Source organism: Candoia aspera, chromosome 16 (assembly GCF_035149785.1).
Source record: "Candoia aspera isolate rCanAsp1 chromosome 16, rCanAsp1.hap2, whole genome shotgun sequence".
Lineage (NCBI taxonomy): Eukaryota > Metazoa > Chordata > Lepidosauria > Squamata > Boidae > Candoia > Candoia aspera.
Window position 1 is genome coordinate 3380309 of NC_086168.1, and position 18063 is coordinate 3398371.

General features: G+C 44.6%; 1 protein-coding gene across 1 annotated transcript in view; it reads right to left on the minus strand.

Annotated features, from left to right (window-relative positions):
• Positions 1–18063, minus strand: part of ASB6 (ankyrin repeat and SOCS box containing 6) — a 114522-nt gene that overhangs the window by 7955 nt on the left and 88504 nt on the right. The window contains exon 2 of the mRNA XM_063316074.1: positions 1240–1390. Coding sequence (XP_063172144.1) covers positions 1240–1352 — 113 coding nt within the window. The 5' untranslated portion in view covers positions 1353–1390. The remainder of the gene's footprint in view (positions 1–1239; positions 1391–18063) is intronic.

Here is an 18063-nt window from a genome sequence, read left to right on the forward strand (position 1 = left end):
AGGAGAGGGAAGAGATTAAGATAAGTTTTTTTTCGTTTCCTTCCTTTTTCTCTTTCTTTTTGCTTGTTTTATATACTTTACTATATTGAAAAATTCTAATCAATCTAATCAATCAGCCCGCCAGCCCGCCCTGCCATCCATCCATCCATCCATCCATCCATCCATCCATGTCTTCTCTCTCTCTCTCTCCATCCATCCATCCATCCATCCATCCATGTCTTCTCTCTCTCTCTCTCTCCATCCATCCATCCATCCATCCATGTCTTCTGTCTCTCTCTCTCTCTCTCCATCCATCCATCCATGTCTTCTCTCTCTCTCTCTCTCCATCCATCCATCCATCCATCCATCCATCCATGTCTTCTGTCTCTCTCCATCCATCCATCCATGTCTTCTGTCTCTCTCTCTCTCTCCATCCATCCATCCATGTCTTCTGTCTCTCTCTCTCCATCCATCCATCCATCTCTTCTCTCTCTCTCCATCCATCCATCCATGTCTTCTGTCTCTCTCTCTCTCCATCCATCCATCCATGTCTTCTGTCTCTCTCTCTCTCTCTCTCTCCATCCATCCATCCATCCATCCATCCATGTCTTCTGTCTGTCGGTCTCTCTTTCTCTCTAGTCCTTGGTGCTCTCTGAGTTTGGTTGTTTGCTTGCAGGTATTCCATTACCTAACTAGGTAACACCATCACTGGCAGGGCAACCTACTGTATATGAACAGGGAGCCAACCCCACCCTCCCTCGTTCCCTAGTTGGGTCATGAAACGTCTGCAAGCCACCACCAAGCTCAGGGAGCACCACGGACTCCACAGTTCAACCCCGAGCTCCAGAGATTCTCTTCTCTTGGAATATATGTGTGTGTATGTATATATCTGAATGTCTCTTTGAAAATAATGGTGGAAAATAAAACTTCCAGCCTTAACGGAGGCTGGAGAACTACTCCAGAAGGTTGAAAAGAATAAGGTAGGAAAAAAGTTCATCTTTCTGCAAGGAGAGGAAGTGTCGAAGACTTTGCAGAAGAGATTTGACCTAATCTGGACAAGCAGACGCTCCTCCCGCAACAGGTGATGGGCAAGGATCGAGAAATGCTCTAATCCACTTCAGGATTTGCAAATGGAGAGCAGAGTGTTGGCTGGCTTGCATTTGTGGAAACACACGGCCCAGCTTGGACGTTCGGGGGACTGGGGGGCGTGGGGGGCAGGAAGAATCACTTTTCCGATTCTTCATCCTCAAAGCCAGTTACCTCTCCTGCGACTCCTGGCCTTCGGGATCTTGCAACCCTACAGATTCCAAGATAGCATCTACCAAAGGCTGATATTCAAAGATGATTCTGCGGAAACCATGGAGGAACGGCATTCTTTTCAACTTTCATCCAGAAATGGCTTCTTATCTCCCTGATTTTCACCTCAGCTTCTTCCTGGCCTGTTTAGAAATCAAAGCATAGAGACATTTACTCATAAAATAAGGAAACTGATGAAGCTGCTCAAAGGACAACAGGATGCCAAGCAGAAGACTGCGGCACAACTTGGCTGGTTTTGGAAGCTAAGCAGGGTCGGACCAGGTGAGAAGCTGGATGGGAGACCACAAGGAAACCTCAGGGCTGCAGGCTAGGCTGCGGAGCTGGGGGAAAAATATTTTTGAAGATAGGGATGACAAACCACTTCCATAACACTGCTAAGAAAATTGCTTGGATACAACTGCGTTTGACTCCAGAGCCACTTTTTACCTTCTGCAAATGCAAGAATTGAAAAGAGTAGTAGGAGGACAACCACACACACACACACCCCGTTTTACAGCAGCCTGTCTTGTAAATTAATTTTAAATTATGGTTGACGTCTCACAAGATTTTGGCCATCTCCCCTCAGCTCCCGTGAGATTTCAAGCACGAATGCTAAAATCCCGTGAGATTTCGGGCAAGAACCTGTGAGATCTCAGGAAGGAGATGGCTGAACCTGATCTGAAGTTCATGTTGAGATTGGGGACAACTTTTAATTTAAAAATTGGGAGCAGGCCATGATTGCTTATTACTCTAGTTTGTACAATGGGATCCTATCTTTGGGAAAAAATTGCACTGATTGTAGGCTGATTGGAAGAGGATTCCAAAACTTTGGGGCCACCATTAAGAAGGCCCTGTCTTTTAAGGCATGCCATTCTTGCTGATTTTAATGGCCAATGCTGGAAAAAGACCCCTAATGGAGATTTTAGCAAAGGGGCAGACAATTTTCCAAAGAATCTGCTCTCAACTCATGGACAATCTAGCCAACCCTTTGCCAGTTGCACACTTAACTTTGACGGTGAGAACCTTCAGATTATGCGAGGAAGTTTTTTGTAAGGCAAGTGAGGAACAAATCCCCCCACCCTAAATACACACACACACACCCCAGATCAAAAACTGTCCATGGAATTTCAGGAAGGATTTGCAAAGGTAGAGTCCGAAGCACAACACAGTTCCTTCAGGTCCATCCTGAAGATCTTTCAGTGAAGGACGGAGGTCATGCTGTCCAGTCCCAACAGGAATTCTTGGAAGGCACCCTGGAGGTATTGTCTAAGCAGGAGAGCCCAAGATCATCTAAATAATGGATTTTTGACCCTAACAGCTCTGAGCCCTGGAGGTCAAAACTCAGATTTATGGCCTAGAAGGTCATCGCCATCCTTCAATTGCATGTGGGTTTCTAGTAAAGGATAACTATCCAACCAACCAATGGCTCCTCCCCCCCACCCCCCACCCCCAGAAAGAATTCTTTGATTCAACTGCCACCTCCAGCATCTGAGAAAAGTTTTGCTGGAGCAGACCAAAATTCCAGGAAGGGAGGGGTGTGGATACCCTTGGCAGACCACCCTGGTGGGTTTCATGCGTGGCATATGGGTCATTTTTAAGCAGAAGCCCAAACCACGCCTTGGATCCTCCCTCAACTATGATGTCAAGAGGTTCATCCTCTTGCAGAGAAAACAAGGTCTCAGATGTGAAATTTCCACAAAGCCTTGGTGGTTTCTCTTAACGTGTAGTTCCCACAAGCCAACATTTCTTTAACTTGACAGGAGTGCCTTCCCAGGATTCCTGCTAGGACTTGTCAAAGATCTTCAGGATGGACCTTCAGGAACCACCTGGTGGTGGTTCCTGACTCTACTTCTGCACATCAGTCCTGCAAAGCCAACTTGATCGCTCCTGGGATCAGTCCCCATCATTTCTAACCAGTTGCGGGCCAAGCATCAGCAGAGTTGCAAATTGTAGTCCAGACAAGGAGGACAACGATGAGTAGTAGCTCCATCTGTATTGTCAGGTTACATTAACAGAACCTTGCAAGACTGAAAGCCTTTCTCCCCTCCTTTCCTTTTATTCTCCAGAAAACTAAGGATGGTCCCTTCTGAGATGCTTCCCACACCCCTTTTTCTTCTGTGGGCTCAGCTGCCTCTTATCTGACCTTCTCCCTGTCTCCCAAGGTCATTCCCACAGACCATTATAAAAATGCTCTCCTAAGGTTTAGAAGAAAGAGCTTGCAACATCTCAACAGCGTGTCCGGAGACCTAGAGGTTGGAAGTTGCTAATCATGGCAATATTTTGCTTTATTTTGAAACAGGATCTCTTGCCCATCAACCCCAAAGGAACTCTGGCCGGCGAATGCAATAAAGACCGCACTATACTAAAGCTAGGGACGTGGTGGCGCTGCGGGTTAAACCGCTGAGCTGTCGATCGGAAGGTCGGCGGTTCGAAACCGTGCGGCGGGGTGAGCTCCCGTTGCTCGTCCCAGCTCCTGCTCACCTAGCAGTTCGAAAACATGCAAATGTGAGTAGATTAATTGGTACCGCTTCGGCGGGAAGGTAACGGCGTTCCGTGAGTCATGCTGGCCACATGACCCGGAAGTGTCCTATGGACAACGCCGGCTCCAAGGCTTTGAAACGGAGATGAGCACCGCCCCCTAGAGTCGGACACGACTGGACTTTACGTCAAGGGAAAACCTTTACCTTTACTATACTAAAGCTATGGTTTGAAACAATGAACTGTGTGGAAGCCCCAGTTTTAAAAAAAAAACCTTACCAAAATAAGTTATCTTTGTACGCAGAAGGAGGCTCCAGGGAAGCTAATCAAGAACGCCAGCTGTTTCCCCCTCTTTTTTTTTTAAAAGGCAGGGCAGGGTTGTATCACACACCCAGCTTAGTCCCCTTATTTCTCAGAAGGCAAAGCCCCATTGGAGAGGGCCACAGGCAGGCCGGGAGACATTGCAACTTCTCAAAGAATAAATAAATAAGCCAAATTGCAGCCTCCCTTGCTGAAGAGTAAACAGACCAAATTGCAACAGTCAGATGAAACAGACTGCATTGTCACACCAGGAAAAAAACACAACCACTGGCAACCCTAAGAATAAATAAACCAATTTACAGCTACTCCCTCCCAAGGATAGACGGAGATTTAATGGATGCTGTTAAAATCGTCTGCCTCCTTCAGATCATTCGCCCAGGTCCATCTTTTGGGCAGGGCGGTTTTGGCCCAATTGCTTCGTTCACCTGTGCTGAAAAGCCCCTTTCTGAAACAACCGAGAGGACAGATCTGCCCAAGATGTTAAGTCGAAACCTGGGATGAAAGTTTGCAGGCTGTGGGGATGGTGTGCAAACCCAGTCAGCATGGTTTGTTCGGCAGATCATGGTTCAAACACACCTTGGCTTAGCATAGCGTGCGGCTCTGGCCACCCTCCGGCGCCTGTTTTCAGCGGAACCGATCTGGACAAATGCGAATCCTTTATGAATTAATAAATACGCATTTCAGCTGCTTTTCCGCTTCGAAGGCACCTGATTTCAAGCCTTCTCCCCTGAGAAAGTAGGAAAATATTCAGCTATTTGCCACCACCACCCCTGCTCCCCACCAAAGAGCAACCTTCCCCGTCTGGCATGCTCGGGATATCCTGGCACACCAATCCCATCATCCACAGCCAGCATGCCTCACTGAATTGGGGTGATTAGGGGAAGTGCAGTCCATGTGCAGGAGGGGGCCTGTTCAGCGAATGAAACCAAATCACAAACAGCAAAATAAGGCAATAATCATAATACATTATTATTACTAATAATAGCAACATTATTAGTAATAGTGATAGATTAATACTAGTCATAATATTACTCCCAACACTAATATCAGAACTATTACTGCCAATACTTAATAACAGACAGATAATATTACTACTGAATTATTACTAATAATAGTAACATGAATTATTTGAATAACGAATTATTGCTATTATTATTGCAATTATTATTTCCTGAGCATGGACCGACTCGATTTATGAATGCACTTAAAAGCACAAAAGGATTTACTCACAAGTAACCAAGCACATCTCACACTAGGCTTGCTTTACCTATTAACAGATAAACTTCTACGGTCCCCTTCTTATGCATCTATTATATTATTACTATTATTATTATTATTATTATTATATTATTATTACGGTTGGTTGCACAGCCAGCCAGATGTTTAGACTGGATTTGGCATTTTTATCCACCTATCGAGTCCTTCCCACGGACCTGAGATAGGCAGATGTTGTTTGATGGTATATTATTATATTATTGTTATTATTATTATTATTATTATATTGATTTATGACTGCCCTTAAAAATGGAAAGGGGCTTACTCGGGAGCAACCCCGCACCGCTTCCCGAAAGCTCCGTTTCTCACATTCTTCCATGCAAACGTTCTTGCACAGAAGAACGTGACGGTTCGTTGCATTTTTCATCTTCTCCCTCGTTTGCGCCATTAAACCAACCGGTCGTTGAACGAGGATGGGGCAGAAGCGGGTTTTTTCCACTTCGCAATTTTTCAACCCCCCCCCACCGCAAAATTTAAACCGTTCTCCCGTGTCAGAGAAGCCAGATTCCCTTCCCTGCTCCTCCCCTCCCGCCGCCCCTTTGCAAAGCTCCACATTTCATCCCTGCAAAATTTCCAGCGCGTTTGCACCCACCGCCTCGGATGAAACTCTGCAAATTGTTTTCCTCCCTCTGTCTCCGATTTACACGAGCTTCTCTTTTTTTTGCATCCGGGAGGATGCAGGAAGCGGAAGAAAAATGCAGGAGTTGCTTTCGGTTGCAAGCTGGCAATTTGCAGAAAGAGCTGCAGCGCCCCGGCCCGGCTTTCTGTTTTTGCCGCGTCTTGCCCCCTGCAGGTTGGAGGGAAAATTCTGGCTGTCTGAAAAGGATCCGAGTTGCAGGTTCAAACGACCTCTAGAGGGCGCACTTGGCCTGGTAGAAAAAGGTGAGGTAGGCTGGGCTGGAAAAAAAAAAGGCAATTGGTACCAAGCCACCAATGTTTATTGCTTTAATCCAGTTTTAAGTTTTGTTTTTGTTGCATCTTTGCTGTTTATGATAGGGAAGTTTTTAAAAAAGTCCCTATAGAAAGCTGTTGCCAAGAAAGGTTCATCGATGTGTCCACAGAATCACCCTGATGGGTGCCTTAATCCAATTCAGGGGCCCTTGGCTGAGGACCAAACCTGTTTACGGCGGATGGGAGACCACCAGGAGATCCCCGGAAAGTCAGCCGGGCTGGAAGTTTGAACAAACATCACAGAAGGCTACAGCTGCCCACAACATCTGGATTATTGCAAAAATGTTTTACGAACACATTCTTCAAATCAGCAAACTCGATTCGAAGGAGACTATCGGCACCTAAGCCATTAATGGAGTGGTTGGCAGATCAATCCTTTCACTAAACGAAAACCACCAAGTAAGTAATAAAGCAAATTCACAGGAGGTAAAAAATATCTTTCAGGAAGAGTTCCTGGTTCTGTGATATTTTACAACGATATCTTGTTTTGTTCGTATTATAGTAGTGAATTCATTGATAAACCAGTCACTATTGACAAGTATATCAAGTATATACTTTTTAAAGTATATCTATATATGGTATATCCTTCCCCCCCTTCTTAGTTCATATTTTTAGTTTGTACTTTTAATCTTTTTCTTTTAAGATTATTGTTTTATAAATAATAATAATAATAATAATAATACCTCCTGGGCCAAGACAGGAGTGAAGACTGTGTGGATGAGAATATCTGGATATCTGCTATTTTCATCCTTGTTTATATTTGACATTTTCTCCCTCCCTTTCCCCGTTCCTGGAAAATCTTTCGGCACTCAGAAATGGGGCAGATTTTGGAAATTCACTGGCTGCTGAATGATTGCAATGCTTTGGGGGGGCAGGGGGTACCTTTGGGGACAGCCAATAACTCCCCCCTTTAGCTTAGCAGTTCAGCTCTTACCTTGAGAAATTAATCTGCCCTTTGACACGGCGTGCAGACGTTGTTCCTTTTAAAGAGCTCCGCAATTATTTTCTGCCATCTGTTTGCAATTTATAATTCGAGTTGCAGTTGACTTTATTAGCCTTCCTCTTCCAGAGTGGAGTCCCCCCTTCTTCTTTGATCCCTCGTGCCTGGTTCTGCAAAAATTTGCAAAATTCCCAGCCACCAACCTTTCTTCCTTTCCCTTCCTTCCTTCCTCAACTTCATTGCTGAACGGGCCTGATTCTAAAATCAAGTCCTTTTACATCAGATTTCACGAAAGCCACTTCCAGGGAGTGCAATGATGGCTGCTAAACGTGTTGAAATGTTTATTTATTTATTTATTCACTCATTTTTTATTTATTGGGGATTTAGTGGCTGGGTGTTAGACCCCTGCCACCATCTCCATTTTCCTGTCCATATTTTTTAAAAAACCAAGCAGTTATGTAAACTTCAGGGCCCTTACAATTAACATCCAGCATGAAGAATGCATAATTCAAAGGCATCAACACATGAGAATTAAAAGAAATAAATCAGCTTTGAATCTGGGCAAACTGCCTCCCTTCAGGACTTTCTATTTTTATGATGTGGGAATCCTGAAAGGGGGATGTTACCATGAAGCTGATAAATGTAATCTCCTGAAGACATTGATAGAACAAATCTCATTACAGTTCTTAAATAATGCAGCAATGCCAGAATAAAGTCGAGAAAGGAGCTGTGCCCCTTGGCCTTGTGATCTCACAGCCTTTAGTTATTTCTGGGAGTTTTGGAAGATTCCCCAATCTTTGGATATAGATTAGTCTTCCTTCCCCTACATCGTTTGCTCCAGTTCTCAATCAATCTGATAAAAGGAAGATTGCTTGAGAAATCTATTTCAAAGATGTTGGAGAAAAGTTCTTTTCCTCCTCCCTCCCCACCCTTCTTCCTCTAATCTCTCTCCTCTGTCTCACTCTTTCCAAGAAAGAAAGTTTCTTATTGCACCACCCTCTTTCCAGGTGTTTGTGGCCTCCCCAGCTTCCCACACTTGGAGATCTCGGGGACATTAGCACTGAATTCCTTTTGTGGGGCTTTTTCAGATGGGGGTGGGCGGGCAGCTTAAGCTGCAGAGGGCTAGAAAGAGAGCTCTCAGAAAACAACACCCCCGGTTGCAACGTCTGCCACCTGCAGCAATCACATAAAAATCCCCCCAAGAGAAATTCGAAAGAAATTCTCAAGTACACAAGAATAAAATAGAAAAACAGAAGCCTTTTTTCGCAGGGCAGGAAGAATTCCAAGAAAACATGGCAGATTTCAACACAGCATCCTTTGGCCTTGGCACCATGCACGAACCTCTCCATTGTGGGGTATAAATTCCAGCTGAAGGGTTGACGCCACGCAAAGACCGAGTCGATTTTGGCTTCTCCAACAAACAATGGTTAAAACGAGCCACAATCTGGCCTGAAAACACCCAGGGTTGGAAATAGGCTAGAATGGCACTCCCCAAAACCGATGCAGCTGGGAGAAAATGTAAACTGGATGTAATGAAATATACTGTATATGCACGTATAACTGAAGCCAAAGAAAATCACTGCAATGCAATGCAACGAATATGATCCTGCTTCATGTGTTTTCTCTCTGAGTACATTATTTTAAGAATTGGGCAATTGGGAAGCAGGCCGCCAATCATCCGCTCTGCAGGGGGTGGGACCCCAGTGTTACCCAGATTCCCACAACCTGCTAAACCCAGCAATGGTTGATGCTTTTCTCTAACTAGGAAGCCCAAACCTTCATTATTGGTTTATGGAACATATATACAGGTGGTCCTCGATTTACAAACACAGTTGGGACCGGAACTCCCATCGCTAAGCGAGATGGTCGTTAAGTGAGTCACACCCAACTTTATGACCTTTCTCATCATTAAGCGAACCACCATGGTCGTTAAGCGAATCATGTGGTCGTTAAGTGAATCTGGCTTCCCCCTGAACAAGTCAATTTAGCCATCTCGGCAAGTTCCATCATCTTTTCCAGTAGTTTCTCCATGGTGGGTAGTACGGAATCTTTCCATCTTTGTGCTTAACAATAATCTCGCTGCAGTAATGCATTCTATTATTTTGAGACGGTGGTGTTTATGCAACGTGGACTAGAGATTATTCACACTCTAAGGTTCAGATAGCACAGACCATTAATGATTTTTTTAAAGTATTATATCGATATTAACTAGGATATGAAACGTCAGCGTTAATAAGCATAAGATTATTTAACGCTGGCATCCAAAGCTGCATTTTCTTTCTTCCATGTAATGAAGTAATTTGGGCATCTCCTCAAAGATGCGTATTTTCTGTTGTCCCCTCATGTTGTGTGCTTGCATGTGTGCACTGGAAAACAGTGTGAGATTACATACTCTTTGCCCACAAGACCACAAGGAGGGAGCTTAGAAGGAGCAGCACCCCTCCTTTTGAGTAGCTGCCCAACTTCCCCTCCAATACAGGTAGTCCTCACTTAACGACCACAGTTGGGACTGGAGTTTTGGTCACTAAGTGAAGCAAATCTGACCTGATTTTACGACCTTTCTTTGTGGCATTCGTTAAGCGAATCATGTGGTTCCGGCAAGCAATCACAATTTTGCTTGCCGGAAGCTGGCTGGGAAGGTTTAAAGTAGCGGTCACGTGACCGCGGGAAGCTGCGATGGTCATAAATGCAAAGCAGTTGCCAGGCACCCAAATTGTGATCATGTGACTGCAGGGATGCTGCAACGGTCATAAGTGTGAGGACCTGTCGCAAGTTGGTTTTTCCAGCACCATCATAAGTCTGAACCATCACTAAATGAATGGTTGTTAAGCGAGGACTATCTGCAGAGATACGTTGAGAAATGGGGGGGCAGGGATATTTGGTGCAGATCTGGCCCAGACTAAAACTTCCCTTCTCTGGAGTTTCTTCCTGCACTAAAAATGGACCCCTTAAATTTTCAGAAAGTTAATTGTGCTGATGGACAGATGGACTGAGTCCTGAGTCCCTTTCCTTCCAACATTTCCTTGCATTGGGTGGGGGGACATTAAAAAGGGATTGGAAAGCCCGTGTCACCCCCATGGCCAAGAAAACTGAACTGCCTCTTTTATGCAGGCAGAAGTCAAACAGCCTGGCTTTTCGCTAATGTTGGCAAACATTGATTATTTTTAAAATTCTTTTTGAAGTTATCCAGCCTGGCAAGGTTTCAACATTCTTGCAGGTATTCTCCTGAATTTCAGGTGAGAACCATAACATCCTATTAAACGGTGTCAGATTTTCACTTTTGCGTCCATGGGGGTGCCCTGTGGCTTTTGGTGACCTGGGAGATCCCAGGAGTGGGATCACAGACTCCCACAATCAGGTGATCTTGTTATACTGGTGGCCCAGGAGCTTTTCTCAGATGGGATGCTGGCAACTGCTCCAGCTGAGCAAAGCTTTGGAAAAAAATTCCATTCCTTGTGTCTTTAATTCTTGTTTCCAGCCCTGCTGTGGAATTTCCAGGCCGTTGAAATTGTAAACGCTGCACAGAGAAAGAGAAGCAACTTGACCACCTGTTTATTTCTCCCTCTTCCTTCCTTCTTTAACGGAGTGGGTCCAGTTTTCTAGATTGAGCGACTGGGTTTCCTGCTCCAGTGTCACGTTCACACCTACAGAATTCAATAGATGTGGTTTGTTCCAGCCTGAGAAGGCACATTGTAGGAAGTTCTACCTTGTGAGCAGAAGACACTCCAAGAACCGAAGAAGAACCCTTTTGGATCAGATCGAGGACGCGGCCAGCCTGATATTCAGCAGCAACCAGGGGCTGACCAGAGGCATCCGGAAGCTCAGGAATTGGAGCAGGAGGTGAATTGCCCTCTTCCGGTGCTCATCCTAGTAACTGATATTCCAGTGGTACGAGCTGTGGTACAAGAAGTCGCAAACAGCCATCAAGACTAGGACCCATTGGTAACTTCTGTCATCCAAGGGTATAATCGCTGAAATTGAATCAAAGAACTAAAAAATTATTGAATCATAGAATCACGGAATCACTGAATGCTTGATTCACTGAATCACAGACTCATTGAATCATAAAATCAAGGAATCACTGAATCATTGAACCACTGAACCAGTGAAGTATTGAATCATAGAGCCAAAGAATTATTGAATCATGTAATCATTGAATCAACAAATTACTGAATAATTGAATCACTGAATCACAGGCTCATTGAATCATAGACCCAAAGCAATATTGAATCACTGAATCACTGAACCACTAATCCATTGGCCCATTGAATCTCTGAATCATTGAACCACTGAACCACTGAATTACCGAGTCACTGAATCATAGAACCAAAGAATTACTGAATTATGTAATCATTGGATCACCAAATTACTGAATAATTGAATCACTGAATCACAGACTTGTTGCATCATAGAGCCAAAGAATCACTGAATCATAGAACCAAAAAATTATTAAATCATGGAATAAATGAATCACAGTCACATTGAATCTTAGAAGCAAAGAATTAATGAATCACTGAATCATTCAATCATTCCCTTCTAAGAGCTTCTCTTGGGACTGAACAGAAGCGTAACAAGGATGGCACAATAAAATGGATGGCACAGTCTCACACTCCAGCTAGGAGAAATCCTCCCAAATTTTCTTCTCCTTCAAAAAGAGAAACCAATCTGAGCAGGACAGAGGGTGCGGGTGGGAGTAGGGGGTCAACTGATGCTGATCAACAGGAAGACCACCTAATTTCAGTATATATTTTAAAAAGTGTGCATTAGGAAAGAGTTTATGAAAAAGAGTTTGCAAACCAACACTCTGTAAGGTAGCAAAAGTTGCTTTGAAAATCGTTGCAGCCTTTTTTGGAAAAAAAAAAATCTGGATTAAGAAATATCCAGACACTGGGCTAGAATCCTGCAAATACTAATGCAGGCAAAAGATTACACTAGATTCATACTAATCTGCATATTTCTGCTTTCAGTGTGCAGTTCTTTCTCTCTCCCCTTGCCTTTCTTCCCCCTACTGCTTTTCCAGCTGTTTGAAATAGCTTCAAATATATGTGTGTGTGTGTGTGTGTGTGTGTAAGTAAGTAAGTAAGTAAGTAAGTAAATAAATAAATAAATAAAGTGACCTTACGTGGCGACCAGCTGCATGCAGTGCATTCTCTCCTTTCCAAGCTGTGTGCCGAAGGCTTTGCTTGCAAGGCTCCAGGTATGCCTAGTGGCATTTACAGGCAGACGGGGGCCAAGGCTAATAAGGTTTCACATTTCAAGTGCTTGGCTGGGATCTGCTCAAGGTAATCCTGAACAACAACTCTGTAGGGTAGAGCATGCTAGGCTGGTGTTTTCCATATTGCAGAGGTGCTGAGAGATTTGCCATCTCCATGAAAGTGGGGGGAAATCAGGGATGAGTTGGCTATCCTATCAACTGTGACCTGTGACTGCTGGCTGGGGATGATGAGAGTTGGAATCCAGCCCCTGGAGAGTTACGGGTGCCCCACTCCTGACCTGAAGGCTTTCAGTGAGTTTGTGGCAGGATTGGCATTTGCACCTTGGATTTCCCATTTATAACCAATGTGCCACTACTGATTCCTCCATCTCCCATGTACCTATCCATTCCATTCCATCCATCCATGTCATCTCTCTCTCCTTCCATCCATCATGTCATCTATCTACTCTATCTATCTATCTATCTATCTATCTATCTATCTATCTATCTATCTACCATCCATCCATCCATCCATCCATCCATCCATCCATGTCCTATCTCTCTCATCTATCTATCTATCTATCTATCTATCTATCTATCTATCTATCTATCTATCATACCTATCATCTACCTATCCTTCCAACCTTGGAAGAGCTGGGAACTGGGTTATCTCATGACTCCTGCATCTTGGAAGACCTGGGAATTTGGTATCCCATAAAACTTGCGCCTTGGAAGACCTGGGAACTGCACTATCACTTGATTTCTACATGGATAAGTACATTTCCCCCAAACACTGAGCGACACTAGGTGTAATTGTCGTCATAGACCAAGGAGATGTCATCTGGGACGTCTTGTCCAACCCAAGGCAGGAAATCCAGAGTGAGACCATCCCCAGTATGTAGCTTCTACTTGGAGACTACCAATGTGGGAGAACCCTTCCCACCAGCCGTAGATGGTCCCATTTTCATCCCTTATTGTTATGATGTTTGGTTGGAATCTACCTTCTTGCAAACCCCCAGGAAATCTCCCAGGTTCTCTATCAGAGCAGAGAAGGATTCAGATATTTGCAAAGGGTTGTCCTATCTCTTCTCAATCCTCTCTTCCTAGGACTCCAAGTTCCTTCCACTTCTCCTCAGGTTATAGCCCTTGATCATCCTTGTCCTTCTCTGAACTTGTTCCAGTTTCTCTGAGTCCTTCTTCAAATGTAGCATCCAGAACTGGACCCATGTCTCCATGTGGAATCCTACCCAACATCAGACAGATCATAACTTCCTTCCCAAGGTTTGGTCGCCAGACTTTGCCCTCTTCAAATATTCAGAGGCAACTTTCAGCTCTCCAGATGTTTCCAAAGAAGGTTCCTCAAAAGAACTGGCCACAGTGGCCAGATAGTAGGGGGTGCTCAGAGCTGTAGCCCAGGAACATCTGGAAGGCTCCAAGCAACACCCATCTAGCAACTTCCAGGATTCAGCCCAGCAGCCCAGAATTAAACCAGATTCTTAGCAATTGTCCCAGGAAAAGTCTGGGGAAAAAATCAGAGAAGGGGATTGCAAATTGGGGGTGGGGGAGCTACCTAGGTCTAACACTTGCCCCAGCCCTCTTTGGACTCAGCCCTATGGGATGCTTGCCCCCCGACCCCCACCCCCCACTTTTTGTGCATTTATACTTTGTTTTAATCACAGCACACATTTTAGGAAAGCTCTTGGCTGCTGGGTAAGCACGTGCTGCCATGTGGATCCCCGGAGAAAACAGACTAGATTCCAGAGGGCTTGCATTTTTTGTGTAAACCAATCCCTTTTGCCTGACGAAGGAAAAACAAGGAGGGGAACATCGGTTTGAGAGGAGGTGGGTGCGAATGGAGAAGAACTTCCTTTCCTTTTTTTTCCCCTTCTTAACTCAACAAGTATCAGAGGCTTAATCTGGTCCTTGGTTAACATTGTTTGGACCTGGGTAGAAGCCATTATTTATCCACCAGGGAGGCAGGGAACGGAGGGGGCATTTTAGGAAGAGGGCCAGGGAAATTTGATCATTAAGAACCCCTCCTGGCTGTCTGGGGAAATTTAATTAAATTGCTGGAAGGCTTGTGTGCAGAAGAACACATCTGGATTCAATATGTGCGACTTTGATATATATATATATATATCCAGTCTTTTCCCATCTTGCTGAAGGGCTGAAGGAGAATGGGTTTGGGGTGGGATCAGTGCTAAGGGAGGAGGCAAGGAAAATAGCCAAGCCATAGAGGGCTGGGGAGAAAAAGTGGGAAGTGGGTTGGTGGGGGAGCAGCAAGGAATGTGTGTGGGGCGGTTGGCAAGCAGAGAAAAAGGTTGCTGAAACAGTCTTGGGTGGAGAGGAAGCACCTATGACTGAAGGGAACTGTATTACTGAACCATCTAGAAAATGAGTTTGTAGGATCATACAGTTGGAGATTCTCTAGTCCAACCACCTGCCCAGGGCAGGAGTCCTCAGGCCATCCCAGGCAAGTGGCTGTCCAACCTTTGCTTGAAACCCTCCAGTGATGGAGACCCCTTGACTCTAGGAGGTAGGCTGGACCACTGCTTCGTAGCCCTCACGGTCAGGAAATTCTTCCTTATTTCAGGTTTGCATCTCCCTCCATATAGCTTCTACTGTACTCTACTCACAGATGCTATGGACATTAGAATAATAGAATCATGGAATCATAGAATCAAGGAATCATAGGATCATAGGATCACAGAATCATGGAATCAGAATCAAGGAATCAAGGAATCAAGGAATCATGGAATCATGGAATGGGAAGAGACCTTAGAGGTCTTCTAGTCCAACCCCCTGTCCTCAGCAGGAATCCTTCAACCATCCCAGACAAGCGGCTGCCCAACATTTGCTTGAAAACTTCCACTGATGGAGACCCCATGACTCCAGGAGGCAGGCTGGCCCACTGTTCCACAGCTCTGACAATCAGGAATTTCCTCCTTAATTTGAATTTGGATCTCCCTCTGTAAGCTTCCACCTGTTGATTCTTGTCCTACCTTAACTGATGGAATGCAAAACAGTGCAGAGTAGTTCTACACTTTTATTTTATTTATTTCATGGCCCTCTAAGAGAGCATAAGTTCAGAGCATAATTGGCCAAAAACTGTTTGAGAGAAGAAACTGGACCAGTTTAGATCACTGAGAAAACATCAAACTAGAGAAAACATTTTGCTGAATGGAGGCAGGGAGGGAGGGAGGGAGGGAGGGAGGGAGGGAGGAAGGGAGGGAGGAAGGAAGGAAGGAAGGAAGGAAGGAAGGAAGGAAGGAAGATTTGGGCATCATCATGTGATGTCAAGGCACCTCTCACAATCCATTAACCTGGGTTGAGGATCTAGCAAGTGGTGTGAACCTAGACAATTTCTCCTGTCCTTGAATATGCTCAGGGTCCCTTCCTTCCTCGCTCAACATTATTCTTCCCAGCTGTTCTTCCTTGCTAGATTGTTGTGAAGTGAGATAGCAAAGAATGATGATGGATCTTGGATCCTGAACTCCTTGGATTAAAAGCAGATCCAAAGAGTGAAAGAATCATTGCGTGCCTAGTGGACATTGTCCCTGCTAGGCGTTCTGCCTCACCAGCAGCACTTTCCTGTTTCCTTTTATAGAAAGTCTGCAAAGTAGCTGAGTTTCTGTCCTTCCTTCAGGGGTGGAAGAACACCAGCTTCACTGCTACCTGGAACAAAGCAGAACTTCCAGAATGTTTCCATGCCCAACTGTCAGAAAAAGAACGAGCGTAGCGGGTGGACGGATGCTCCGCTCCCTGAGCCATGCCGCTTGCAGCCGCTCAGCGTTTCTTCCAAATTTAGGACCCAAACTCAATCTTCCTGGCACACTTTTCCCTGTGTTGGCAGAGAAGGAGTCCTTATGGAGTAGGCCTGCCTGTCTCTGTTGAAGCAGAACGACAATCTCTTGGCACCTGGAACCCTGGCTGATTTAGCCTGGCCATGGTTATTGCCAGGGAAAATCTCTCTGGGTGAAACCCGCCAGAATTGGCTTTAAAAATAAATCAAGAATGAAATAAGACATAAGCCTCCTTCCCTTGCCCGCTCCAGTCGCTGCTGAACACCCCGCGAGTATCTGATGTTCAGCAACTCCAGCACAACACTGTCCCTTTTCCAAAAATAGAAATCGAGGTCTCCCCGCAACACGGGGGGAAAAAAAAAAGCTTAGAAAAATACAGCTAAAATGGTTCTGCAAGAAAACATGCAAAAGGGAACGGGGGCTTTTTTTAAAGTTTGGGGACAGAGTGAGTGCTATAATAGAAGAAAGGGAGGGGAGAGAAGATTCAGATTTATACATTTATAAATTTATAAATTTATAAATTTATTTATTTATACGTCAAATGTAGTCACCGCCCGTCTCACTCAAAAAGCGATTCTGGGAGGTTTACAATATATTGTATACAATATAAGTATTTATGCCAAGATGGAGAGGAAAATAGAAAGAAAATACTTCCCTTGCCAAAACAGGGGGCCCTCCTGCCCCATGAACATGGTTCTTAGCAGATGCCTTTGGTGGCAGGCGAAAGCAGGTTTTTAGATATGAACAAAGTCTACTACAGGTAGTCCTCATTTAGTGACAGCCTCATTTAGTGACCATTCGCAGTTGCGACAGTGATGAAAAAGTAACTTCATGACCCATCCTCACATTTATGACTTTTGCAAGTCTATAAAGCAAAGGAAAGCTGAAGCAATCTCATAAGCACAGTTGCAGTTTTGCTTAGTGACCACTTTGCTTAATGACTGAATTGCCAGCCCCAATTGTGGTTGCTAAATGAGGACTATCTCTACTGTCTTCCAGTGATGGTCACCAGCTTTAAAAGGGGATTTAGCAAAGAAAAATCAATCTCAGCCTGCCCTAGCTGTGTGCTTCCCAGATCCCCTAGCCCACAGATGGATACTGAAGTTCAGCATATCTGAAAGGCCCCGAGTTATTAAGGGAAAGTTAGCTTATATTAACAGCTGTTAAGAACCTCCAGTTCAAAAGCAGTATATCTGACATTTCTAGGTGCTGAACAACAGAGTCAAAAAAGGTTGCATCCTTTAGAATGCAAAGCTGCCATCACTGATAACACGTAAGTTGCTCTGAGAAATTTCATTTTGTGCTGAATAGGGATAACAATACTATAATAACAATAGGGATAACAATACCATAACAATAACAGGTACTCCTCACACAATTGAGACTGGAATTTCAGTTGCTAAGCAGTCATTAAGCAAATACAACCCGATTTTATGACCTTTTTTGCGGTGGTCATTAAGCGAACCATGTGGTCATTAGGTGAATCATGCAGTTCCCACTGATTTTGCTTGCCAGAAGCCAGGCAGGAAGATCGAAAATGACCATGTGACCACAGGATGCTGCGACGGTCATAAACGCAAACTGGTTGCCAAGCGCCCAAATTGTGATCACATGACCACGGGGATGCTGCAACAGTCATTAAGTGTGAGCACCAGCTGTACATTGTTTTCTTCAGCACCGTCGTAAGTCTGGACCATCACTAAATGAATGGTCATTAAGTGAGGACTACCTCAATGCTGGCTGGGGAATTCTGGGAGTTGGAATCCACCCAACTGAAAGTTGCCAAGGTTGAGAAACACAATGGTTGGGAAGATGCAAATCTTACA